The sequence below is a fragment of the Drosophila willistoni genome (genome assembly GCF_018902025.1).
Source record: "Drosophila willistoni isolate 14030-0811.24 chromosome XR unlocalized genomic scaffold, UCI_dwil_1.1 Seg105, whole genome shotgun sequence".
NCBI classification, from domain to species: Eukaryota; Metazoa; Arthropoda; class Insecta; order Diptera; family Drosophilidae; genus Drosophila; species Drosophila willistoni.
The window spans coordinates 3191953-3219802 of NW_025814054.1; the positions used below are offsets into that span (position 1 = coordinate 3191953).

The 27850-nt window shown below is 40.2% G+C and overlaps 1 protein-coding gene across 6 annotated transcripts in view; it reads left to right on the forward strand.

The window, feature by feature from the left end:
- LOC6646085 (RNA-binding protein Musashi homolog Rbp6) overlaps positions 1 to 27850 on the forward strand; it is a 200971-nt gene that overhangs the window by 149219 nt on the left and 23902 nt on the right. For all 6 annotated transcript variants that reach the window (XM_023177880.2, XM_023177883.2, XM_023177884.2 and 3 more), the window contains one exon: positions 26415 to 26463. In XM_023177880.2, coding sequence (XP_023033648.1) covers positions 26415 to 26463 — 49 coding nt within the window. The remainder of the gene's footprint in view (positions 1 to 26414; positions 26464 to 27850) is intronic.

Genomic DNA, 27850 nt, shown 5'->3' on the forward strand with positions numbered 1-27850 from the left:
GTGTGAATTCTTACAAGTGCTGGGTTGCTGTTACCAAATGACTTATGGTTCTCTCTGGCACTCAAGGATGAGGGAAAGTAAGGACACTATCCTATCACCAAATCAGCAGCAGCACAAGCAGCAGCAGAAGCAGCGTGCAGCTTGCATAAAAAATTTAAACCGTTGGCGATAAAAAAGGAAACTGCAGCTGAAAATGACTTTGGGGCATGTTCATATGTGTGTGTGGTGGGTGGGTGGTTGTGTGTGTTTGTGTGCGTAATGACTGATCGTGTGATTTTTTATGCCCGCAGTTGCGTTGAAAGACGATTTATCTTGGCTATATGTTTGTATATATGTTTCCTCTGACTCGCCCCCCCATTCTTAACCCACAAATCAAATCCTTTGCGAACAAAAAAAAATGAAACAAAATAAACAAAACAAACGAGTTTTTTTTTCTATCTCTTTCAATCTCTCTTTCTCGCTCTCTCACACTTTCTGTCCCTGTCTCTTTGTATATATATATATATATTTAAGTTGTGGTTGCAAACAGCAAAATATCTAACCAGCTAGCTAACTGAATGCCAAGAGGGCAGTTTGTGGGTGAGGAAGGGAAATGGTATCCCAGCGGTTGGCAGAGATTAACTTTTGGTTCACTCAAAGCGACCACAGCAAGTGCTTTTGCATTTAAAAACTGCGCCAGGCTATGCCAATGTAAATGGGCGTTGGCGAGTGGGCGTGACTGAGCTTGTTAGTGGCCAACAGGACATACTCTATCGTTGTTGTTGTTGGTGATGCTGCTGTTGACAAAGCTCATGTATGTAAAAACAAAACAAAAAACAGAAAAAGAGAGAAAAAAGCAGGCCACAAGCCAGGCAGATTAACAATTAGCTGGCATTTTAATTTATTTTATATTTATAAGCCATAGAATGACACAAACTAAAAGAGACAGCAACAGTAAAAGGTGACATAGAGAAATGCTATAGAAACTTGTAGCTAAAAGTAGTTTCTTTCAAAGTTAATTCCACACATTGCAACAAATTATATATACATATATCTATAAAAAGGATGAATTCATAACTTTACATTCATGTGCAGCTTATTTTATTTCTGTCAATTGAATCTTTGCCTTAATCTAATAAGAGCAATCGTTTAATGAGCTAATTCTATATTACGAAAAACGATCCCAACTAAAGGCTAACCTTCTCTTGATTAGTTTAAAGTGTTTTATAGATAGTCACATATTAATCTATTTGAAATGGTAATCCTAAAACCATTGATTGTAGCCTAACACAACTAAATTAGAGTTTTGATTTGCATGAAAGATTTCAAAAATTATTGTTAATAAAAGTTACACAAAAAAAGTCTACAGAGTGAAATATAAAATTAAAAGAAAAACAAATTTTCAAGTGGACAAAGTGCAAAATATTATTTTTTTCTATTTTTTTATACAATTTTTTTCAAGTTGATATAAAAGGTGATCAAAAAGTAAAAGTGAAAGCAAAAACAAAACAAAAATTCTAAGCAAGTGAATTAAAGTGAAAAGAAAAATAGAAAAAAAGGAAATAACGTCTTAACGTTTATTTTTTATCAGCAAATCAATAAGAATTTGAATGGGAAGAATCAAATATACATATTTCAATTCAATAAAAATATACAAAAAATAACATTACGTAAACCTTCGACAATATGTTTTGTAGGTGAGTATCACAAGTCTTGTGTCCATTAGCTGTCGCCCACCACAAATAGTTTAGCTTAAAGTAGAAAAATCACTAAAAATGCAAAAGACTTTAGGTCTCGAATATAAATTGAATCCATCCCATTTATATCAATTGATGTTGATCTGGAATATTTGTTCCATGTTCACTGACGGGGTCAATTGTTTTAAATGACTTGTTTTTAACGACTTTTGATATACCCTTTCGTTCGTACAGTCATCATATGTATATAAACAATATACCATACAAGTCGTATGAATATTTGATTGAGTTTTCATATCATTGAGTTTTGCATAGTTTGAAAAACTTGCCTAATTTATATCAAATTTATGGAAATTAAGAGCAAAAAACTTGGCTGCAAAACTTTTTAACATTTCGCCCTTCACAATTGATGATGCCTCCCTTCACACATTCGATTAGGGCGGGGGTTGGGTGGTGGGGCGAGACGAAAAGTCATCTCTCCCCAGCCAGCCCCACTCCATACCAAATTCACATTCCCATTTCCATTAGTTTTGATTGTCTAACGAACTTCCATTTCTCGGCCCAGTCGTCCCTTTCCGCTTGAAGCAATGACTGTCAAAGCTTTGAACACGCGTCAATTGTTTGTGATTAGCATGAAAATCATTACAAAAACACAGAAAATGAATAGCCAAATCCTAGTGGAATCGAACAGCAGCAGGAAAGGACAAAAAAAAAAAAAAGAAAAAAAATGACAGGACTAAGGACGACCAAAAATAGAAAGAACAACAAGGAAAAAAAATTGTTACGCTGCTGAATGTTGTTGTAGCTTTGTCAAATGTGTTTTTGTGTGTCGTCTCAGATGTGTCAGTGACAGTCAAAAGAGAGAGAGAGTGGGAGAGAGAGCGACTAGCGTGGTGGCGGGGAGACGGGGGAGACAGCCAGTACCAGGAGGTGGAGTTCTCCAGCCAAGCAGACAAAAGCCAACCAGTGACAAAAAATCGAGTTAGGCAAAACAAATAGGAAAATAGTTTTGGACGGGATGTCGCCAGCGATGAGGCAGCCGAAGAAGAACAAGAAGCAGCAGAACCATCGACATAAACAACAAAAACAACAACAACAACAACTAAACGGAAAAAACATAAAATAAAAGTAGCTAACGGTAGAGTAGAATGAAGCGGAATGAAGTGGAGGAAGAGAAGGAGCTCTTCTCGGCCTCTTCTGCCCGTTGTAAAAGTCAAGCGAAATAATATTTTCCGGGTGCCAAGCAAAGGCAATGCCAAAAACACAAGAGAACAGACAAGCGAGAAAGAAAGAGAACAGGGGGGGTGGGGGGATAGACACAGCAGACAAAGAGGGTGGAGTTCGGAGGAAGCTGAAGAGGTTCGCTCAGGACGCGAACTTGCGGCCATCATTGTAGGCAATTTGCAAAAATAGCAACGATTTCTCTGCCCCTGATGCTTTCCTCGCTCTCTCACCCACCATAAGGAAGTTAGTTTAAAGGAAATCAAAATAAAAATCATAAAAATGCAGAAAGCACCAGAAAGAAACGAAAGAAAGAAAAAGAAAAGTAAAGACAAAAAACAAAAATAAAAAAGAAACAGCAACATTTTGTTGCTGCTGCTGCTGCTGCTGCTGCTGCTGCTTGGCACAAAAGATGAAAAGTTGTTGCTGTTGCTGTTTATGGCGGAAGTAGATAATGCCAAAGATGAACAAGGCTAAGGATGTCGTCGTGTCTGCCAGAAGAGGGAGAGACCAAGACCGAAAGTGGGAGGAAGACAGAGACAGTGAGAGATAGAGACTTGTGTGAGTGAAATGAAGCTTAAGGGTCCGGTTGGGGTCTATAATTTTGCCATTACAAAACAATAGTAAAAACAAAGCTGCAACAAAGTTTACCAGTCACTCTGTCCCTCTCCCTATCTCACTCTCTCTCTCTTTTTCTCTCCTTCTCTCCCTCTTCCATGCTCACATTTCTCAGTTGGAGAGAAATCTAGCAAGAGAGACAGAAAGTGATAGAAATGAAGAAAGCTTTGTCGCATTAGCTACAATTACTGTCGCAATTATGGCCAAAAAGAAACCTTCTTTGCCAAGTTGTGCATGTATATGTACATATATTTATATATACCTATATATATATATATATATATTCTTCTTTTTTTTTCTGTTTGTTTTCTTTTGGGTTATATATTTTTGGTGGACATACCGAATCATTAATAACCCAACCCCCGAGCTAATCAAGCGGAGTTCCTTGCCCAACCTTCTCCTACCCTGTCGTTCAGTGAACTTTAGCTAATGGAACCCGAAAATAAAATAAAAACGCAGAAAACCCTTAAATACGTGCGATAACATAGTAGTAAAGAGAGAAGTCACCCTTCTTTCAATCAGTAAACGACGACAACGACGACGACGACGACGGCGACGATAAAGTCAACAGAGAGATGGAATGAATGTACCACCAGTGGATGATAGTGGAGTTTGGGTTCGGTGGTTGGGTAGTATCCAGGGCCAAAGTGGCGTCTAGGCCTACGCAAAGTTCAGCTGTTTTGTCACTTATTCACAGCACATTAAACAATTTGCTTTTTACGCCGGCCAACATATACATATACACAACATCAATGACCCATCTACCCGCCCCCCACGTCTGCTCTGGCTTCTATTCCTGTTCCTGTTCCGTTGTAACCACCTCCTCCCCTGATGCCCTGGCTATCGTTTCGATTGCTGCCTCGATTGCCCAGCCAACCGCACATTTTAATTGTTCTCGTCATGAACATGTCATAAAGCAAATCAGATTAAATGCGTCACTTATTATTGTGTGGGGCCCAGTGTGCCTGATGCCTGATGCCTGGTAGCTGATGTTCCGCCCTCTGACTGGGCACGTGTTGGTGTGTATTTGTCTCTCCTTCCTCCCCACATCCATCCACGTCTCTATGTGTTCTTTGTTAACTGCGGTCAAATGTGGTAACGCACCACGCGACATTTGATGGCAGCCAAGAGAAGGAGCTGAGCAGCATATCGCTTTTATTGCATATTACCTTGTCGAACATGATGAAGACAATAGAGGAAAAGGAAGTTCAAAAAGGAAGGGTGAACTGTGGGTTCACATTAAACAGTTTTAAAAAGAACTTAATAAAACGAAAATGTACTATTTACACTTTCTTTAAAGAATTTCTTAGCATTAAGTTTAGTTAATTTCGTTAATTAGACTGCGATTTATCTCTCAAGAACTTTAGACTGTTACACACTTTCAGGATATTTTTTCCTTTGAGCCTTCTTCTTTGTTATAAGAACCACTGTGGCAGGGCACTCGAAAAGGGTCCTTTTGATAAAAACATCTTCTCTTCTTTTTCATTGCTGTTGGCTTGTACTTGTTCTTGTTGTTGTTGTTGGTGTTAACTTGCATGTTAGATTGTGCGTGCAGCTTAATTAGTTGCAAACTGTTTTTCATCATCATCAACTAGTAACACACACTCTCACACACACAGACACACACCCACATGAAAGGGACAAGTACAAGAAAGAGTGGAGTGAAGTGGCGGTCAAGGGATGGATGGATGGATGGATGGCTGGATGGAAGGTTGAAAGGAGGAAAGCCAGCTGACTGCATGTTAAGCACACGTTTAGTTCATTTTATGTTGAAGGTGTTGACTTGGCTTGCTTATGTTTCGGTAGGGGGGGGAGGAGAAAAAAACTTCTTCATCATCAAAAGGGAATTAAGTAAATTGACACTGAAAGCATTTAGTCAAGTTGAGGGCACTTTGTGTTTGGTTATCTTTTAATCGGTAACTTCGCTGTTGCTGGCTCTATCCTTCTTAATTCATTCATTCCTTCAGTCATTCTCGATTCCTTCACCCTCTTTGGCTATTTCTGTGAATGGCAACGAATCGAATATTGATTTCTAATATTTATGCAATTCCATTTTACAAATTTGCATACCAAATCCTGATTGCTAGGGGACTTTGAGACACACACACACACACACACAAACACACAGAGAAAAAGAGAGAGACATACAAATATATAACTATGGGTAACAGGAACAAATAGAACTAAAAACGTTTTCTTGGTAAAAGTCACACAATGACAGCAGCAACAGCAGAAAAAAGAGAGTGGATAAAAACCGAAGGTATGGAGAATGGAAAACTGAAGACTGGCACTTGACGCGCACCGGCAACAGTCGATTAGTTACACACAGACAGACAGACAGACAGACAGACAGACAGTCGAATAGACAGTCGGACATTATAGACAGATAGTGCTTTTTGTTTCATGTGTGTAATCACAGCAGCTCTAGCATAGCAATGGCAATTTTCAAAATGAAAACATAAAATAATAAATACAATTTGACAGCGCTGGTTCCCTTCTCGTACGTTAGTTGGCTCGCTTGTAGCCAATAGATAGTTTCATCCAGCTCCCAGTCATCCCATTATACATAGTTTCCTGCACTCAGAGAAATGGTCAATCAGATGTCAAAAGGACATATTGGTAACAAGTTTGTAACTATTTATTCTATATTAGGAAATCGTTTAGATAAAACGGTGACCAAAAACCACTAAGATTACCCATCTTTCGGGACCTCAAGTTAGAAACTAGGAGCCACTTCTAGAAACTGTTTTAGTTGCCTTCTTTTAAGGGGTGTCAGATTGCATATTGCCTTAACAACAAGCTGAAACTTTCTGCGAGTCTAAGAGAATTTTTAACACTTAGCATTGCCTACTTAAAGGGATCTGAAACTGCATATTTGTGGCGATTTTGTGGAACATAACCAACTATACGTGTATAATTTGGTTGCACTCTTCCGTTTTTATTCTTTCTTTTTTTTTAAGTGTATATAGCTTTGTGTGTATGTGAAGGATCTGATGGAGCAGCAGCATCTACATAATCATATTATGCTTGACTGACACAACAAACCAAGCGCACAAATGTGGGTCCAACTGCATTGAGTTGAATCAGATGAGCAGGAGCCAGAATAGGGGGAATGAGACGGGGAGAAGGGATGAGAGAAAAGGGAGAAGAGATTCAAGTAATTTGACAGGCGACATACATTTTCGGTTGCACACACACACCAACACTGACATATACACACACACACACACACACACACACACTGACACGAATACACCAAAAACAGCTGGGCAAATCTGTTAGCCAGTGAATTGATGAGGGGGCAAAAGCGATAAAAAGGCTTTGCCAATGGGCTTGGAGAATGTTGGGGATATATGTAAGCTTACTCCGACTGATGCTGCTGCTGCTGCTGCTGCTGCTGCTGCTTCTGCCATGATATGGGCGGCAGAGACAGACAGTTGGAGCGACAGCGCCACCTGGCAGCTGCCAAAATTGCAAAATTGAAATTGAAATGCGACTGCTGCTGTTGCTGCTGCTGCTGCTCCTGATGCTGATGCTGATTCACTAACACACATACATATACATACATATGACTATACTATATATGACCATTCGCATGCATAATACCCATACGCACTGTGTGCACTCGACAAAAAAAAAGAACCAACCAGGCCAAAAGTTAATGCATTTAGAGTGATTCTCGTTTTAAGAGTACGAATCGAATTGCAATAAAATCAAACTGATCATCATTTTCGACCTTACGATTCACAACTTGTTTAGCTAAAATGTAATTTCAGAGTAAACCCGAGTAGAAATAGTTTAAGAAATACTTCATTTATTTTACTTGATTACCTATTTCTGCTGTTTCTGCTTGTTTCTTTAAGTGTATAGGCTGTCTTTCCACCTTTTGCCCCTATAATCGGTTGCTGCTCCTGCTGCTTCTGTTTCTGCTGCTGTTGCCTATCGCAAAGACAAGCCAAAGCAATTAATGTAATGAGCAGCAGCATGTCAGAGTAACAGTCGACGTCGACATTTTTGCACAAGAATTTTCAATCAGGCAGCTCTACCCAGTGAAAAGGTAAAAGTGTTTGGGGGCAGGGGCAGCCATGAAACATCCACAATTCGCATTCACAGACCGAAAGTAAGAGAAAAAGAGAGTGAGCATAATGTGTAAAGGCGTCCAATGTAATTGTTTAAAACCAAGCTACTTAAGTGCCAAGTGTAGAGAGAAGGTGGTGGTGCGGGGAGGAGGGTAAGAAGGGGTAGTAAGTGGGAGGGTTATGCGAGTGTGAGTGCACAAACAAAAAGTCCAATCAGGCCTGCATTAATGAGGTACAACATCACGATGGAAAACTCAGAGAGAACACACAGAGATGAGAGAGAGAAAGAGAGAGATGGAGGGAGAGAGTGAGTAAGTAAGAGGGAAATGTTTCTGCATTCATTTGCATTTATGTTTTGTGCCAACTAATTTACAGCGGCTTCTTCTCTCTAGGCTGTGTGTGTGTGTGGGGATATAACAAAACAAAATCAGCGTCAACAGTCACGACAAGCGGCAAACGCCGCCCCTCCTTCCATTCTTCTATCTTTTTGCTTGACAAGAAGAAAACATGTTATACCTGGTATATCTCTCGCTCGCCAAGTGCATTTTGAGTTGCTTTGCCAACAAAGAAGCCACCACCCCACACATCTCTTCCCTTACCACCCGCATAGAACACACACACAACATGCATAGAATATGTGCATACTCATTAGTTTGGAGTGGTTCCGTCAACAGCAACAAGAAGAAGGAAGATGAAGAAGAAAGAAGGCTCGCAACAACAACAACAAAAACTGAAAGAAAAGAAGAAGATGACGTGAAGCACAGACGGAACCACCCGAACCGCTGGGCAAACATTAACCACCCAATCCATACCACCACCACCCACAAAACAGACTGAGTTGTCAGTCATTCAGTCAGTCAGTTGTCGTCATCTTCTCTTCTGGGCATAAACAAACCTTTTAAGTTGCACCTAATTGTTGTTGTTGTTGTTGTTGTTAATGTTGTTGCAACGGGGAGTTTTATGCCTTTTTTTCTTTTTCTTATTTTTTTTTTTTCTTACTTACTTTTTTTTTCCAGCTCATAAATTTTTTTTCATATTTTTGTCAATGTCAACCGACGGCGATGGCACAAAACGTACGGGGTTGGTGGCTTTTGTCTGTTCTGGTCGCTCGCCCAGTCGTCGGTCCTTCTAGATCCTACTCTTTATCTCGGTCTCTCATGAATAACTGATTAAAACCATTTTTTTGTGTTTCGGTGGGGTGGGTGGGTGGATGACGGTGGTGTTTGGAATGGGTTGAATGAATAGCGCTTGTTTGAGCTGACTGCGCTTTCATTTATAATGACTTTGCTGAAGCTGATGTAGCTGAGCTTTCTGATGCTGGACAGCAGCACCAGCAACAGCAGCAACAGCAGCAGCAGGAACAGAGAGTGCAATGTCACCAATGAGCAAATGCGCAAGGGGAAGGAAGCCAACAAGCATTGGGGGACAGATGGGACGAGACGAATGCATGATGTGCTGGCATATGCCAGCCTTACTGCGCTTTACTTTAGATGATAAATAGCTGTTATACGGCAAAGAAGTTAGAGCAACACAACTGCCACTGACACTGCCCGCCAAACCGGGATCAGGTTTAGTCAAGAAAAATGATGGTGACTGTCAATTAATGCAGCTGTAACAGAAAACTGTTCTATCATTATGCCAGCAACTATTATACAAACTGTTATATACGAAAAAATAATGGTGTACATTTTTGAAGAGAGAGACAAGCTAGGACAAGGGAATGGCAAAAAAGAGAAACCAAAAATTCGACTTTCGGCTTTTTCTTGCAAGACTAATGTCGAATGGATATGCAAAGATCCTTTTCGCAGCAGCATAAAAATCTTTTAAGCCCTTAAAGCCAACTGTTATACCATTTTATGGAATTCAGGCATTTAAAATTTTTAAAGCACATTTGGTAAGGAAGCCAAATTGCCAAATGACGGCGAAGAGAAATCATCTCATCTCACCTCACCTCATTTCATCTCAGTCAGCAGTTAGACCAAGAACTCTTTGGCCAACTATTCTGAGCTCATAAATACAACATTATTTCGCAACGTAAATCGCAGCCTTGAAGCGTACGTTCGTTCGCTCGCTTGCATCGTCGTCGCTTGTCTGCGCGCGTCTCAATTCACTGCACATTTTGCAAATAACAATCGCATTTTTTGAATAATTCAAATCCACTTTGTTGCCCCGTCTATCTGACTAACTGACTGTCTGTCTCAGTGTCTTTTTGTCTGTCTGTCTGTCTCTCTGTCTGTCTTTCTGTCTGTCTGCCATTCTGCGCGTCTTTGAATCGCAGCAAAACGACAACGTTGTGGCATAAGAACAGCGAGCGGGATTCAGTTTAGTTCTCAGTCAGCCAATTCTAGCAGCTAGCTTGCTATCAACTGGTAAAAGCATTTTCCGTATGCTCCTTTCTATATATATATATATATACATTTTTTTTTTTCTGTGTGTTGCTGCTTTTGTTAGAGGGCCGCATAAAAAATGTATAGCATAGTTTTGTGCGTTTGGTGCTGCTGCTGCATCAACACACACACAGACATTCAGAGTATTGCACAATTAGAGCTCACCCATTGGCTCTCTCTCTCTTTCTATCTATCTCTTTCTCACTCACTCGCTCTATTATCATCATCATCATCATCAGCTGGAGAGAAAAGCCAGAGAAACGAGAACTATTCAAATTTTTAAGCTCTGCATTATTTATGGCTCATTCTTTTCTGGTGTTTTTTTTTTTTTTTTTTTTGTTTTTCTACATTTTCGCCTGGTTTTTTGTGATTGCAAGATTTAAATTTATATTTAAATTTTGCGCATTTAAATTAAAACCCAAATTGCACATCGCAAAATGTTCATTTTGTTTATTTTTTTTGTTGCCGTGTTACCGTGTCCAGTCGCTGTTCGCTGATTTCATTTAGTTGCTCGCCAGAGTGATAGGCGCAGCATAGCAGTTCCGGGAGTGCCTGTTGGACTGAAGCGAGCGGGACAGCGGAAACCAAAGGGAACGAGTACTGGGGTAGAGATGAAATGGCTGGTGGGTGGGGAAGGTGTGGGCAAACTGAAGCTGTGCGATTGCCACCCACAATTCAAAAATCAATTTTCATTTGCAAAACGATTACATTCACATTCATTCAATGTTCGTTGGTTCGCAGTTTTCCTTCATTTTTTTCCTCTCTGTGCCATGTGTGTGTGTGTGTGTGTGTGTGTGTGTGTGTGTGTGTTGCTATCGGTTCTCTTACACTCGAATGAACTTTTATTCAATTTGCAAAGCAACCACAAGCTGCACAATAGCCGTTTTAAACACTCAACCAACCAGCGAACCAGCTAGCAGCGAGCTGCCAGCCAGCCAGCCAGCCATCCAGCCAGCAAGCCCCGTCCAACTGAGTGGACCTGAACGGGCATTTCGTCATTTCACAGCAGAGTCAGGAGAAGAGGCCCCACCATTGGGCTGAGGTAGCAAATGGAGGAGTTGTCCCTACCATTTCTTCTTCTCTCCCTCTTTCTCTCTTTGCACCTCCCTTATACCATTTATGTACCATTTCTACCCATTTCACTTATTCGTCAATGCCATTTGCATGTCCAACTGTCTCTGCGTCTTTCATTCTCTCTGTCTCTCTTTGGCTGACCTCCGATCCATCCACACTTTGCCCCTCTATATCTGCATTTCTTTCATTAAAATGCTGCTAAAAATTTGTTCGCCATTTCTTTGGCAATTTTTGCAGTCAGATACATTTTATGCATGTTTTCAAATATTGTTAAATATTATCATATTCAAAAATAAAAACAAAACACAGGCTAACTTTTTATCAATTCCTTAAAAGCTTTTGAAAAACTTATGTTTCAACTTGACAAATTGACAAAACTAAAGACGGTAAACTTTTCCAACTCAATTAATTTTCTAGACAATTGTCTGTCCTTTGTCGCTTTTTTTGGTCTCTTGGAATTTCAAATTTCAAATTTTTAGGCCTAACTTACATGGATCTTAAAGTAAACAAAGATTCTACTGCATTTTAGGTTTTACTTTGTTGAAAACTTCGATTAAATTCAATTAAATCGTTAAAGTTACTAGCTACTAAGCTTATGAATACATAATATCTGTTATATCATCCAACTGTTATACGAACCCAAAGAAAGCTATTTCAGAGGGCTCAACAGAAAAAAAAAAAAAAAAAAAAAGTAAAGAAAATGCAGAACGAAAAGAAGAAGTATGTAAAAATAAAACAAATAATAAACAAAACAATGGACGAAGGGCAAAGGCAACAAACAAAAGACTAAAAGAATGCAGAGCTCGTAAAACTGAGATTTAGGCCGAGCCACATTTGTGACCAACAAAAAAAGAGAAATACTACAATATATATATGTATATAAAAGAGTATATATATATATATATATATATATATATATATGTACATATAGGAAGCCAAGGAGAGATAGAGAGCGAAACGGGAGCTGAGAGATGGGACCTTAGGGTTGGCAGGCAGTTTTCTCTCTGCTCATTTTATGCGCTAACTGAATCAGCCCGACAGCCATTAACTGAGGCCATTTTATTCAATTTGGCTGCTGGCCCTGCTGTTGTCCGTCCAACCATCCCCATCCCGCCAACGCCAAAATACCCCAAAACCCCCTCCAAGCAGTCGAAAATAAAAGAAACGACAGTAAGAAGGACAGGACAAGCAAAAAAAAAAAAAATGAAAGAATAACGGGGAGCAAAAAAAAAAGAACGGGCAAAAGGCAACACAACAAAAAAAAATAAGGAAGTATATACGCAGGTTATACAACAACTGATGAAGGAGACGATGGAGCTGAAGCTGGACCTGGACCTGGAACTTGAAGAGGAGCTGCTTGCTGCCTACGTGTGACAACAATAAAAGTTTTTATTGCCGCCGCACACAGATGCTGCACACACACACACACACGCACACTCGTGCTGAAGCATCAGAAATTAGCCTTCTCTTCTCTAAACTCTCATTTCGCGCACTCAGTCTGCACACGGCGAAAAAAATCTTTCATTACACATAAAATATTTTCGGCTAGGCCAAAAAAAAAAAAGAAGAAAACTTAAATAAAAATCCATGTGGTTTGTTTGCATCCGATAATAATGAAAATCCCTTCCTTTAGTCTAAAAATATTTGCAATTGTGGTTCTGAAAATAAATTTACCACCGGTTGCTGAGGAGAAGACTTTGCAACGACAAATACCAGAGACATTCTGTGCTTTCTGTGGTCCATTTGAAAGGCCAGGGGCTAAGAGGCTTTTTGCCAGATTCGTTTGCACCTGCAAAGACGTTGAGAATACTTTGTTTATCTTTGTCTTTGACTCACTCTGCTAGTTCCTGGGTCCATGATAAAGATACTTTACCATATTCTACCTGACATTATGCTTTAGATGTATATTTTCTGTATAAACTCGTTTTAAGCATTCTTTAGTCTAATGACTTAAATCAAATTTGTTGCCAATTTCGTTTAACAAAACTTTCCAACCACTTTTACACAGTTTTCCATTAGCTTAACGTAAGATTATGAGCACTTAAAATGGAAGTAGTTCTACGGGTCTTTAAATATTTTGTGTGCATAAAGTTGCAACAAAATAACACATATGGAGTTGGAGTCGCTTCGGATACAATCATGTTTAAATGCTGTCGCATTTAGGTCGCATCTGTTGTTTATATGAATGACTCCTTCAATGTTTTTATATGACAATGATCCTTTAGGCCCCAAACTGGCAGCAGCAGCAGCAGAGAAAGGCCTACCAGTAGGAACAATTTTGATGTAACAAGAAATGTAACCGAAATAAATGTGGAGGGTTTCGTTTCATTTCTTTTTTTTTTTTCAAGCTGTGCTTAAAAGGCGAGACAAAAGCCTGCCACTCCTCCTTCTAATGGCGCTTCTGTTTCTCCTGCTGATGATGACGCGAACAAATGATGGAAATTTGAGTCCCCTCAAGTGGCCACCATTGGCGCTGGAACTAGTGCCGCCGCCTACGTGTGCCACATGCACAATGAATAACAGGGGGGACACTCCCCCACTCCCAAAAAAAAAAGAAAACTCTGACTTCCCTCAGTCCGTTTGCTGCGTCTTTGTTTTTGAAAAATTGTCTACTTCATTTGGAGGGGAAAACGAAAATGGCCATGAAATATAACAGTACTCATTATGTTGGGATTACGATGCAATCAACGCAGAAAAAAAGTGTCAGTCAAATAAATCACTCGCCAAACATGAGGCATAGCATGGGGGGGGGGGGGGGGTAGCATGGGTGGCATGAGGCATGGTGAAAGAACAAAAACAAAAAAAAAACAAGAGAAACATTTCGGCAGTGTCAACATCATTCTACCCGAACAACGACAACGAAAAAAAAAAAGAATTTCAGTGCGTATAAAAACCAAAGCGAACATAGTTGAAGCTGACAGGCAGAATGAGAGGCTGAGAAATGGAACTGCCGACTGAAATTGGAGAAGGCATTGCTAAAGAGAGCAAGCGACATTGCCGGAGAGTGAGAGGGGGGACGAGGAGATAAATGGAGCCTCCGGTGTGGGGGGTTAGCAGCAGTTGAGGTTGTCACTTTTGGTGTGTGAGTCGACTGAGTTTTAATTATTCAGTGGCTGACCGAATCTGAATTGGCATTTCACGATCGAAAATTGCATGATGGCAAGAGCAAAAGTGGAATTTAAGCGAACCACTTACTAAAATAGTTATCGCCATTAAACGATTAAAGAGAACATGGTCACCTCTTTGAATCTAGAAATCAATTACGTCTTCGGTTTTGTCGTTTCGCTACCGATTGTATATTGAATGTTTTCTCAAGACTTTTCCCTGTGTCACATGTCCATTAAATTGTTGCAGTTTGTTTAGGCCCAAGAGATTAGCTCACTTATCATCAATTTTAAGCTGCAAAGACAAGCAAGTTTGCCTAGGTTGAGCAAACATTTGCCAAAAAGATGAAACTTGCTTGCATCTCCATTAGGAGAGAGAGAGAGAGAGAGACCCAATCTCTTTATCTCTGTCCCTCTGCCTTTCGCCCACACTCTGTCTCTCTCTCTCCTTTATGGAACTTGTCATCACTTTTAATAAGCTGGCCGCAAAAACTTTGTCACTTTCTTTTAACTAGGCTTCGGCTTGCTCTCGCTTGCCCCCTTTTTTTTATATTCTTGGTTTTTTTTTGTTTTTTTTCTTTTTACAAAAATTTAATTAATATCGATTTTGGATTTTCAAAAGGAAGATTCTAGCGACCCGAAACCCACACACACACACATGTCAGTGAGGGGAAAAGGATGAGGGGATACATTTTGTGGCAAGCCCCAAACACAACTTGAGCGGGTTATACACACACACACACACACACACAAACACATAAAAAGGCAAAGAAAAAATTGAATGAGAATGGAAAATGTGAATGGGCTCATGGTTCAGCATGAATTGGGGTGAAGTGGGGTAGTAGTAGGTGAAGGGGGGGGTTGGGGAGGAAGGAGGTTGTTCCGCCCACCTACACATACAAAGATGTTACAGCTTAGGCAAGTAAAAACTTCTAGTGAAAAACTTTTAATCTTTGCCAGGGCATAAGTAAGATATATGTACTACTTTCTCTTTGAGGATATACATATAAATGCGTGTGTGTGTGTGTGTGTGTGTAAGGCAAGCAGCTGCTCAATATTTTTGTGCTAAGACTTCTTGCCGTGGCAGTGGGTTTTCTTAAAAAAAAAAAAAGGGAGAGAGAGAGAGAGAGAGAGAGAGAAAACGAGCGAGATTTCTAAATGGGATTGGTTTTTCCTATTGCTTCCCGGGCTCTTGAGTCCTAAGTCCAAGTCCAAGTCCGAGTCCGAGTCCATGTCCATGTTCATGTTCATGTACATGTCCGTTTCCATTTTTCGTTTGCTGCAGCGGTGTGTGTGTGTGTGGGGGGGGGGGGGGGAAGCATTGGTTGGTGGCAGTTAAAGTTGGCTATGGCCATCTAAAAACAACTTCTAGAACAATTTTCGTTAATTAAAATATTTTCAATGTGTAGTTATATGCTTTTGGTCTTGGTCTTGGTCTTGGCCTCCTGCTGCTCCTGGGTCGCCATTGCTCTCTGCTAAGGATGCTCGAATTACAAAGCAAATTATAATTTCATGAAAGTTAAACGAGCAACTCTCTGCTGATGCTGTTCCAGCTGAGGGTCACAACTTGCCAGCCAGCCAGCCAGTCAGCCATCCAGTCAGCAGAACATAGTAAAGTGGCAGTGAGACGGCAAATGAAGAGAACGGGGGGCATTTCTGGTCGTGGGCGTTTTTGGCTCTGACTGCGCACTTGAGTGCAAAGGTGGCCCAGGCAGGTCGCCGTCGAGTTCTGCCTGAGATTGTGAATTAAACATGCTGCAGAAGAGCAGTGAGTGAGTGAGATAGCAAACGGCGGCGAGGCGAGGGGCAAAATGAATGCAAAATATATAAGAATGAAAAGTGAATTGGGAAACGGAGGCAAGGGCCTTTACCGGATGCCATCGGGAGCCACCAAAAACGAAGAGCCAAGAGCCAAGAGCCCAAGCCAAAGCCAAAGCGAAAGCCCTGGCAACAATATAATAATAAAAAAGGCACTTTTTGTGCAAGTGCGAATTTATGTCTTCAATTATTCAACGCCTCATTTGTATGCCACCTTCCACTGCCGCCTACCGCTGCCATTTCGAATCCCACCCCACTTGCACTCCTACTAGCCACTCTTTTTTTCATTCCCCCACCCCGCCCCGCCCACTCAAACGTTTCTCTTTCTGCATGTGCTAAAATGGCAGCCTGCATTTCCGTTTCCGGCCAGCATTGCAATTCGCCAGATCTCTGCTCTCCTCTGCTTCTGTTGTTGCACATATGGGTTCTGGGCAATTGAAATTTCAACTGGCACAAAAGTAATTCAATTCAACGCCAGGGACTACGAGTTCTCTTTCCTCTCACTCGCTCTCTCTCTCTCTCAGATAGCATGTCCTTTTATTCTTATGTGTAACACAGACAGGAACAGCATTTAAGAAGTTATTGTCATAAATGTTGGAAGTTTGTTTGTTGTTGTTGTTGTTGTTGTTTGCCACCCAGCTCTAGCTTAAGCTTTAGCTTCACCTCATCTTCTTCATCTCCTCCGTTTTCTTTTTGCTCATCCTGCTGCTACACTGCCTTCTGTTCCACCTCCTCCTCCTCCTCCTCCTCCTTTGCCTGACTTAACTTTTATTTAGCCTGCCGAAAATGCCGCCGCCGCCGCCGCCCATTTGCAATTCTAATGTAATTTTTTCGCGAATCATAAGTTAGAAACGGTTCCGCCTCCTGCTCTCCATCCCTGCTCAGACTTGTGTCGCCTTCTTACTCCAGGAGCAGGATTTTATTCTTACTTTCTGTCTCTTTAAAATAACTTTTGACCAATTGCCGCACCATGGGCAACAAGCTTTCAAACGGTTAACAACCATTTTAATGGTAAAGCCTAAAAAATGTATTCGATATCGTGTTTATCACTCGATCTTCGGATCGAAACTTTAACCTCGATGTGGTAATAATATTATCATTAACTTTCTGTGTTATTTGTCCCACAGTGCAATTGTAAAATCTTACCGAAATTCGATTCGATCAACCAAACAAAAGGAGAGCCACAAAAAAAAAAAAAAAAAGAAAAGGAGGAGAAGAAAATATGTTAATTTTGCTCATGTTTATTGAGGAAAAGGAAAAATTAATACGAAAATGCAGAAGGAGAAAACCGATGAGGGAAAAGAAAAGGACGAAAAAAAAAAAAACGACAGAAGATTCAGTCAGTCGACTATGGGAATGCCCTTTAAATGATTTTGTAATCAGTGTTGGTGAGGTGGTGTGAGGAGCAGGAGGAGGTAAATAAAAGGGAAGGGCAGCTTGGGAAAGTTGGGGGGAATGGAGGACAGCAAGAGAAGAAGGAGGAGCCAAGGCAAAGGCAAATACTCGCTACAAGAACAACAAACTCAAACAATTTGCCCTGGCATTTACATTTGCATTATTTAGCATTTAAGCGTCACGCTTTGGGTAAACAAATTGTATAAACAGCAACAAAAGCAGCAGCAGCAACAACAACAACAACAACAACAACTAGAACGCGTAATTCATTAAACCATCTTTTTTTCATTTGCCTTTTTTGTCCTCTCCCTTCCTTCCTCTCTCTCTCTCCGTGTGTGTGTGTGTGTTTTCTGTGCTGGTATTTGTTTTGTATGTTTTATTTGTGCCTGGGCCAAAATGGGAAAAAAGGGGGACAAAATTCTGAAGCTAAAACTGAGAGCCCAAGAGCTGAAAACTGAGAGCTAAAGCTAAAGCTGAAGGATTTAGTTGGTCAGTTTTTAAAGCCACACACACACACACACACACACACACACATGTAAAGACACACACATACATACACTGAGACACATACAGTCACACATTGCACTTATTGGTTTACTTGTTTACATGGCAAGCTGCTCGTTTTCACACTCTTTTCTTATTTGCTTTAACATTTTCGCATGCATATGCAAGCAAGGACCCAAGAGAGCCCGAAGAGTCCTTTTTCTCGTCCTCTGTGGTGTGCACTTGTGTGTCTCTCTCTCTCCCTCTCTCGCTTTCTGCTCTCTGGTCTATAAATGTGTGTGTGTGTGTGTGTGTGTTTGTGTGTGTGTGTGTGTCGCTTTAAGTGCGCTTGTATGCGTTTGCCAGTTGTTTGCGAATGTTTTTACATCGAATGTTGATTGTACAAAACCACTGAACAAGAAAAATTAATTATACAAAAACGTCACCGCCAAACTACGGTCTCTACTACTACGAGCGACAACGACAACGACAACGACAACGACGATGTGGGCTATGGTGGACCCAACGAAATGCACACAGAATGTGTGAACCCCAACCCAGTCACCTCGGCCTGACCGACCGCCCAGCCGCCCGCCCACACACTCTCAATAAAATTTTCCTGATGGAATTTTATGTTTTCGCATATATTTCATGAGACATACTCTCTCTCTCTCTCTCTCTCTCTCTCTCTCTCTTTCTGTACATACATACATTTGTATGCATTTATTTATTATTTAACATAGACTATAGGAACATTGTCAATGCCTAACCGCAAATTGTTTAAAATGAAACTAATAAATCACAAACCAAACCAAATGGCAGACAAACCAGACACCAGAAAAGAGGAGTATATATCTACAGAGAGAGAGAGTGAGAGAGAGACAGAGGACAGGGTGAGATATAAGATGGAATAAGAAAGAGATAGATCTAGCAGCAGCTGTGGCCATCTAATAGGAAAATCAATTTTGTGCTGGGAAAATAATCAAATAATCATGCCGATTCGAATTGCCGAAAAATGTAAGAAAAAACGCTTCACAAAGAGTGAGAGAAAATGCATAAGGAGCGAAGAACCTTTTAAGCAGCAATTGCAATTGCACACACACACACACACACACACAGACACGCACACAGATGGAAAAAGAAAAGCAACGAAACTGTAGCATACTTTTAAGAGCTGGCTTAAGATGTAAAGGAAAATCGACAACAAGAACAGAAGGAAAGAGATGCCGTAGTGGGGGAAGAGGGTCGAGGCTACGGCAAAATAGAGTGAGCCTGCAGGCAGTGAACGTGTTCAAGTGTGAAGCTGGCATTGCCACGCCCCCCAACTGCTGTTACCGCCTCCTTCTCATGCTGTTTCTTCTTTTTACACAAATCGACGCTTACGCTTATATTATGTATTTTTCCTACCACGGAACTTGCATTTTTTGCATTTTTTTCCTAAAGCATTGCATTTAGATGTTGCCCGATTGTTGTTGTTCTTGTTGTGTATGTTGTGTGTGTGTGAGTGCGCGCGCTTTTGTTGCGTTTTTATTTCAAGCAGCGCGCAACGGAAGTGTTGCCCTTGCTAAGAAGTAGAAAAATGTATGTAAGTAGTCGTCGTAGTCGTAGACGTAGTTGGAAAAAAAAAAACTGTAGGAGGAGGAGGAGGAGGAGGAGGAGAAGCAGTAGAAATCCAAGAAACATTGTGCCACATGGCAAACTGATGACAACAAGAATAACTGTAATGAAACTGAGATAAGCTGTGGCCACAGGGCACTGGCAAAAACGGATGAGCTGCTGCTGCTGCTGCTGCTCTTTCTCTCTCTCTCTCTCTCTACTAGAATTGCTGTCGACTAACTGTCCGGGGGAGATGATGACGACGACGACGACATTGCAAATCGCTTGCTCATTTGTTGTGCCATTGTTGCAACTGACTCGCTTCTCTTTGGCTCTGCTCCTGCAACGAGACAAATTGTTAGAAATGGAGTTGAAATGATGATTATTAAGTGGGGTAAAAGTTGAAGAGGTTTAACTACAGATACCACCAGTAGCAACAGAAGTACCACAACCAAAAGACACCACATCATTACCTTACCATAGACGAAATTTGATGTGGATTTGATTAGATTTCAATTCAATGAGAAACAAATAATATCGTTGATTGGTTTGCATATATTTATTACAATTTATTAAGTGTGCAAATGCTTATCCTTTATCCTTATCAATTATCTCAATTGAAGAGACAAAACATTTGCATTTATCTTTACATTTCGTTTTGAACAAAAACATTTCTCTATTATTGCTTAATTGTGCATTGATTCTTTACAGGTCAATTCATTGAGAATTGATTTAAACTTAACTCGATACACTAAGTCATTGTTTTATGTAAAGATTAAAGAATGTTTAAATGGAAGACATTTTGATCAGTTTCCTGTTTAAGGCAATCATCTAAGTTTAGCCGATCAACATTCATATAGAAGAAGAAGAAGCCTTTAGGATTTTAAGCCAGAGTAATCTAATAACGTATGCTTTTTTTTCATATGCAAATGTGTCTCTGTTTCTCTGACTCTCGTCAAATCGTTGGCAAATGTGACCTTTTGAGGGACTACATTAGACTGGTAAAGGGCAACTTTTTGTGCCTCTCCTCACATTGTCTTCATTTCCATCAGCTTCAGCTTCAGTTTCAGCTGCTACTGCTATTGCTGTCTTGTCTCTCCTACTACTACTACTACTACTACTACTAACTATCTATCAAATTCCACTCGTTTTGTATGTTGGTTTCTTCTTCTATTGCTTTTGGGTTGTTGTTTGGTTCTTACTTTCATTCGTTGGTTAGTTTTTGCGCCCTTTTTTTCCCATTAATAGTTGATCTAGCACTAAGCCAAGGGCATGGACCATGAAGTATGCAAAAGCTTTTTTCTTTTTTCCTTTTTTTTTTTTTTTTTGTTTGTCCTAGTCACTCTACATATGCTGCCACCTTTCTTTCTTTCCCCTCTCTCTCTCTCTTTGCTGTGTGTCTCTCTCTTTCTGTTTTGGTACACTTAATTGCTCAACTCTCCATACACAATTTAATATTCATACTTGCGTTTCAGTCGTCGTCGTCGTCGTCGTTGGCGTTGGCGTTGCCGTTGCCGTTGCCGTCGTTTGCGTTTGCGTTGGGGCTAATGTTGTGGGTTTTTGATTCCGGTTGGTTGCCTCTCGTTTGGCATAACAAATCAAGTTGCTGGGATTATAAATGGAATCCTTTTTTAATTGAAATATATAACCACTGCTGCTGCTGCTGCTGTTGCTGCCTCTGCCATTGCCGTTGTATATATCTGTGTGCCTCATTAATGTGCATATGCATGTGTGTGTTAGTGTTTGTGTGTGTCCCTCTCTTGCCCTCTGGCATCGTCTGTCATCCATTCTATCAATTGATGCTTTTTTGATTGCAAATTTGTCACAAACATTTCGCTTGACTGCAGCTCTTGCTCTCTGCCTCTAATACCGCCCCCAACGCGTTCTCCCGCTCCACTGTTTCCACCTCTCCTCTTTCCACTTTCTGGCTAGCTTGCAAAAAAGCAAAGTTAAATTCTACTTACAGCCAAATATATGTAATAAATACCAGCTTAAAAAAAAAAAGAAAAAAAGTATACAAAAAATAAACTTTATCTATATTTCAACCGCACGCAGTCATGTGCTTACACACGCACACACTCACATCCGATATACATGCCATATATAAGAACTGTTAGTTCGAGGCTCTTCTTTTTTTCTCTCTACTTTTTCTTGCTCTTGCTGTCTCGCATAGCCAAAAGTTTTTTTGAAAGATATTCCTTTTACTACTACTCCACTCCGCCTAACCCAAAGTCTTACACCCCCCACGGCCTTTCAAACGGCCACCCGCGCACCGCTCTCACCACTCAGGCTTACACGTCCAGCAAAAACTTTGGGGGCAACAAAAAAAATAATATATATATGTACGTATAGAATAGAATAAAATAAGTAAGTGAAGTTGTCGAGGCAAAGTCTCTGGCAAGACATCATTAGATTTATAACTATTTCGAGTTGAAAGCTTTAAAACAAAAATTTTCAATTTTTACAACTAGAGATGGAGATAGAGACAGAGACAGAGACGATGGGAAAAACCCAAACCAAATCCTAACAAGCCCCTGACGCCGTATAAATTGTCGCAATCAACTTGAGACTGAGACTGAGACTGACACAGAGACCGAGAAGCAGGCAAAAGTGTGAGAATAAACCGCCAGTAAGATAAATTACTGCAAATTATCCATTTAGAAGTTCGGAGAGTTAAACCCCTCCACATCCCCCCTCCTCAACCCAGACACAACAACAGACTAAAGTATTTTATAAAATGATGATCCTTAGGCTAATAATGATGTTGCTGGTCAATTCCGACAATTTAACAACCCTTAAAAGCAAAAAAACTTTAACATATGTGTATGAAAACTCATATTCATCTACAGACATACCACACACACACACATATATATTAAAAGTGTGAAAAGTGTCTAAGGAATAAATATTTTAAAGCCATTTATGCAAGTTCAATTTGACAATTCATAAACCAAAAATTGCAAATAAAGTAAGATACTACTTTACATGAAGTTTACAGAAAACTTAAGTATTTTACTTAATTTTCACTCTTTAATCTAATAATTAACTTGGCTAATGTCTTTGTTACCAATTTTTAATAAATTAGTAATAATTTGTTATAATTTTTGATTTGAAATGTCAATAGTTTGGCTCATAAAACGATGTGTGAGCCTTTATTATGGGAAAGGCTTATTAAGAATAAGAACTCGTAATACCTTTTCCCTGTTAATTGAGAAAATTAGAAGAAATTAGTAACTGCGTAAAATATATCAATGAGTAATTATAAAACATTGTCTAACATGAGGGATTACAAGGATTTAATAACAGATACAAATCTCAATACTAAAATAGGACTTCTTTACTTTCTGCTTTCCGTAATTAAAGAAATTTAACAATTGGAATCGAAAAATTTTGTCTTCTTCAGTTGGATTTCAAATTTCAAATGTGTAGCAAAGAAACTGTTGCAAGTTTCACAACATTTACTGCGGGGTAGGGCAAAGTAATTAATGCCTCCATTAAGAGGGGTCTATCCAGCAAAAACAAGGGAATGACAAATTTTAGGTACAAATAGACAAATGTGGGTAAGAGAAATTGTGTGTGTGTGTGTGTGTGTTCTTTTTGCCTATTATGAGATGACCCTGACCAATGTCTGGCTATATATATGCCTGCTTTTAAGTTGTTTCACTCGATGGTCGTTGGGTGAGGGGAGGCTAGAGGGGATTGTTTGAGTGTTGAGCATAAATAAAAATCACCCGCAGCACTTTTTGTCGGTTACTTACATTCATTAATGTCAAAAGCAGAGCCAGTTGCTGCCCTGCCTCCCTTGCGCTCTCTTTTTGGGGTCTAGGACAGTTGCTCTGAGCACATTATGTGCCACAAAACGCATAAAAATACACACACACACACATACACAGTGAGAATGTCTGTCTTTGTAGTAGTCGCTCGGTCGGTCGTCTGTATTATAGTCTGAAGTCTGCCCGCTGTTTTATATAACGATTACGATAATGAAGCGTCGCCGTTTCCAACGACAAGAGGAAGTGCGCGCGCGGGTAACATTTTTATACACAAAATGAGCCAAATGAATGGCATGGCTTTTGCTGCTGCTGCTGCTGCTGCTGCTGCTGGGAAAGAAACTGGAGGTGGAGAAACTTTTTGGGATTCTGGTTAGGGAAGGGAAGGAGGGTGGCGGCGCAGGGAGACGACAGATTGGGCAACGTCTGTCGTTGATGGCTTTTTGAAGTTCTGTTCTCTGTGCTCGCACTCGTACTCGTAGTCGGCAAATGGCAGGCGGCGCAATGATTGGGGATTATGACGAATTAATGAATTCAGATTTAAATAAAATTACCCAGCGCGCCTGCTTGTTAGTGGCAGCAGCAGCAGTAGCAGTTGTCACCCTCTCTCCCACTCGTCACTCCCCCCATCCCCATCTCTCTCTCTATCACTGTGGCTGTGGTATACATTTAACGTTTCCTAATAGAATTAAAGTTTGCGGTTGCCCGACAAGCATAATGAGCCGCCGACAGTCCAAGCCCAAGCTCATGCCGAGACCAAACCATCAGACAGACACACTCAAAGAGAGTGAGAGAGAGAGAGAGAGAGCCATAATTATGACAGTCAGCTTGCAGGAAGGAGGTCTTCAATGTGGGCGTGGCTGTTGCAGCAGTTGCAGCAGTGCTTAATTAACAACAACAATTGCAATTGCAATAGTAACGCCCCGCAATTGTCTCCTCTTATGTAGCTGCTGCTGCTGCTGCTGCTGCTGCACCTGAGCTGGCAATTTTTGTGTCATTTGGCGCGTGTAACCTTCATTCCTTTTATTCCCAGTTTGCACCCTGTTTGCCACACCCCTCTCCTCCTCCATTTAACATCGAGCACTGCCACCCAACTCATCTGTGTTGAACTGTGTTCAGTTTGCATTGTGTTGTGGCATTGTTGTTGATTGTTAATTGAAAAACAATGTTGTAGTTGGTTTCATCGACGGCTGCACTTGAAGAGCTGCGAAATGCGAAATGCGAGGCGTGAACAACAGCAGCAGCAACAGCAACAACAGCAGTAAAAGGAGCTGAAGCGGTGGGCAGGAGAATTTGCGGTGCAAGCTTAATTAATTTTTATAAGGCCGGCTCCGTTCGTTTCTTCCTCAGCTCATCTCATCTCAATTCCGTTCAGTTCGGTTCGGTTCGGTTCAGTTTTAATTACAATGCACAGGAGTTGCCAGTTGCCCTTAAGCGCATTGATTAAGTTTAATCAATGGCCCATAAGCAGCAGCAGCAGCAGCAACAGAAGCATCGGTCAGCCTCAGCCTTCAGCTTGGAGCTCATTAAAGGGCGCAAAAGAAAACTTTGACAACGAAAGTGCAATTAGCACAGTTCTGTGTCCAAAGAGACGGGGCAGAATGATGCAGGGGAAAGAAAACACTCCCACTTCGGCCATAATGTCATTTATATATGAATGGCAGACAGCAAGATGAAGCTAATATAAACGTTAGTAAATTAGTATTGCTCAAGCATCTACTTAAATAAAGAGAAACTGATGCAAAGAATGTCAATTAGGTCTTTAGAAACTTTAAGTGAAAATAACACTATTCGTGCGATAAGTCATTACACCTTTCAATCACAATAAGCCATCTACAACATGATAATAACAATGCTTATATCGCTTGAAATATACTTTTTAGTAAGTATGATATTCACTTTAAACATAGTAATCCGTTCATCTGAATATCAATATATGCGTATAAATTACATAGATTGGCAATTGCCTTCAAGGCATGAGCTAATACACTTTTTATTCTCAGAATCTGAATTCTTACCATTAACTATTACTTTCAAAGATAATTGCACATTAAATATAGAAACTATTGTCATATCATAAAGAATCATGGCAAATTACTTATTAAAGTATTATTACTTAGTTCAATTGATTATTAATCTAACTTTTTTTGAAATACTAAAGGAAATTGAAAATTAAATAATAAACTTTCATCTCATGAATATAACTACTTCAATTATAAAATAGAAACTTTCATTTGCATGACTCTCTTTAATATTATTCACTTAGTGTAATGTATGTGATTTAATCTACTTTAGTTTTGTATATATTATATATTATTATCATATTATATCATTCTTTATATTAAATAAATAAACCATTTCATACTTTGACGCACTTACTCTCTCTCTCTATCTCTCTCTCTCTCTCTCTCTCTCTCTCTCTCTCTCTCTCTCTCTCTCTCTCTTTCCCCCTGACTCTTTGTCATTTAAGGTCTCAATTATAAATGACAAAAAAAAAAAAAACGATATCAAATGACCAAGAGGGTGGTGGAGAAAAAAAAAAGTAATAGTAACAGCATCATTTTAATTCCATGGCATGGCTGGCATTCCATTCCATTCCATTCAATTCAATGCGGCAATCAGTCAGCTAGTCAACTAGTCAGTTCATCATGGCCCAGCATGGCCAGCTAGATGGCCATTCCCTCAGTTGCATAGCGTCAGAGTCCCAGACCAGTTAGCGGCAACATAATGAGCCAGTAGTCCCAAAGTCAGCTCAGTTCAGTTAGTTAGTTAGTTAGTTAGTTAGTTCGCTCGCTTGCCGCTGCTGCTGCTGCTGCTGCTGCTGACTCGCTGGTTAGTTTGACAGTCAACTATCATTATAAGTTCTTTTGCGCCATAATGGGCAAAAGTTTTTTCCCACCAACCAACGAAACTAAACCCAACCCAACTCTTTTAGTACACCCACCCGTCGTCGCCCACACTCCGTTGCTCTTTCAGTTGTCTCTGTCTCTTTCTATGTGTGTGCAATTAGCAGCAGTTTTGTCTCTGTGCTGCTGCCCAACATTTCTTCAGGCCATTAATTGAGTTTGCCTTTTACACAAATCAAAAAAAACGATAAAAAAGAAGTAAAAAAAGAAACAACAAAAAATAATTCCTCAAATATTTTTAACAAAAACTTTACAATTTTCCCATTTTCTTTTTCATATATTTACAGATCGAGGATGCCATGTTGATGTTTGACAAGCAGACCAATCGGCACAGAGGTGAGTTCATTAAGAAAATAAAGAGAAATCCTTAGATTTATGTTCATATGGTTTGGCATTGAGATATTCAGATCAATTTCACTTTGTAGAGTTGTTAATAGCATACTTTTGGGCACTGGAAAATTAAGTAATCAAACCTGACTTTAGTTCTATTCATCACAATTCAAGTTCAGTTTTCATTTGCTTAATCGATAAATATATCAAAATATCTTAAAGTTTAAGTTTAATTGAAACTCCAAGCATACAATTCATGTTTGATTTCGCTTTCTCTATAGCATACTTTTGGGAACTTCGAAGTCTAATTAAACAGATAAGGAAAGGGTGTTGCAGTAGTAGCGAATTTTCATAATTTAAACAATAAAATTTCTATGTTCTTATATGAAACAAAGCTATGTCACTTTGTGAGTGAATCGACATAGATATTTATATTTATATATGTAGGTGTATATAAATATTTGTAAGTATATTATGCAGGATATTATAGCAAGCCGTATCCGGACTTTAACGATGCAGAAAAAGAAATAGAAGAAGACGACGACGACAATGCTGAGGCCGGAAGTGCGAAAAGCTTAGCATTTGAACAATGTCAAATGTACAATATGTGATAGACACAGATACAGCTACAAATACTTATGTCCGTGCGACTGTCGGAATGTCCAACTGTCTTTACGTGTGTGCAACGGCATAAAGAGCTAATACAGTTTTAAAAACGTTTGCCCTCTCATGTTAAGGCATTAAAATGGCCAGGCAACAGGATGTAGGATGTTGTATAGAGACGAGAGACCCCCGAAAAGATTACCTGCCAATGCAACCGGATATAAGGGCACACACATACATATAAGAGGATGGAATGTTCCCTGTGTGTGTGTGTGTGTGTGTGTGTGTTGGTAGAGATTCTCCCAAGGGAAGCATACTGGCATGGAGCGCAGAGGTTTGGGGAGGAGACGGTTTGAGCGTAAGGACGTTCTATGGGCTGGTTAACTGGGTCCGGCCAAAAGGCTTAAATCTCCAGTGTACATCCGCTACACGAACTTGTGAGCGCACGACTGAGTTCACATTTCCATTGCGTTGTCGTCCTCTGTCCATGTAACTGACTGCCTGAATGCCTGACTGCCCGGCCCATGTCCTGATGCTCCTCATCCACAGCCCTCACCCACAGCCACCCCTTTATTGCCCCACCACCAGCCCCCCTTGTACTGCTGTCATTGTCAATTTTGCTTATTAAAGTTTTAAATGACGCGCCGAATTTCGCATTGCGACCAGGTTCCGACTCCTATTTGACATGTGACATGTATCCAAGCATCTATAGAGGAGGAGAAGGAGCACTCAACCTGAGATCTTGCTCTCTCCCTCTCTCTTTAATTTGCTCTCTTTCTCTATCTCGTTC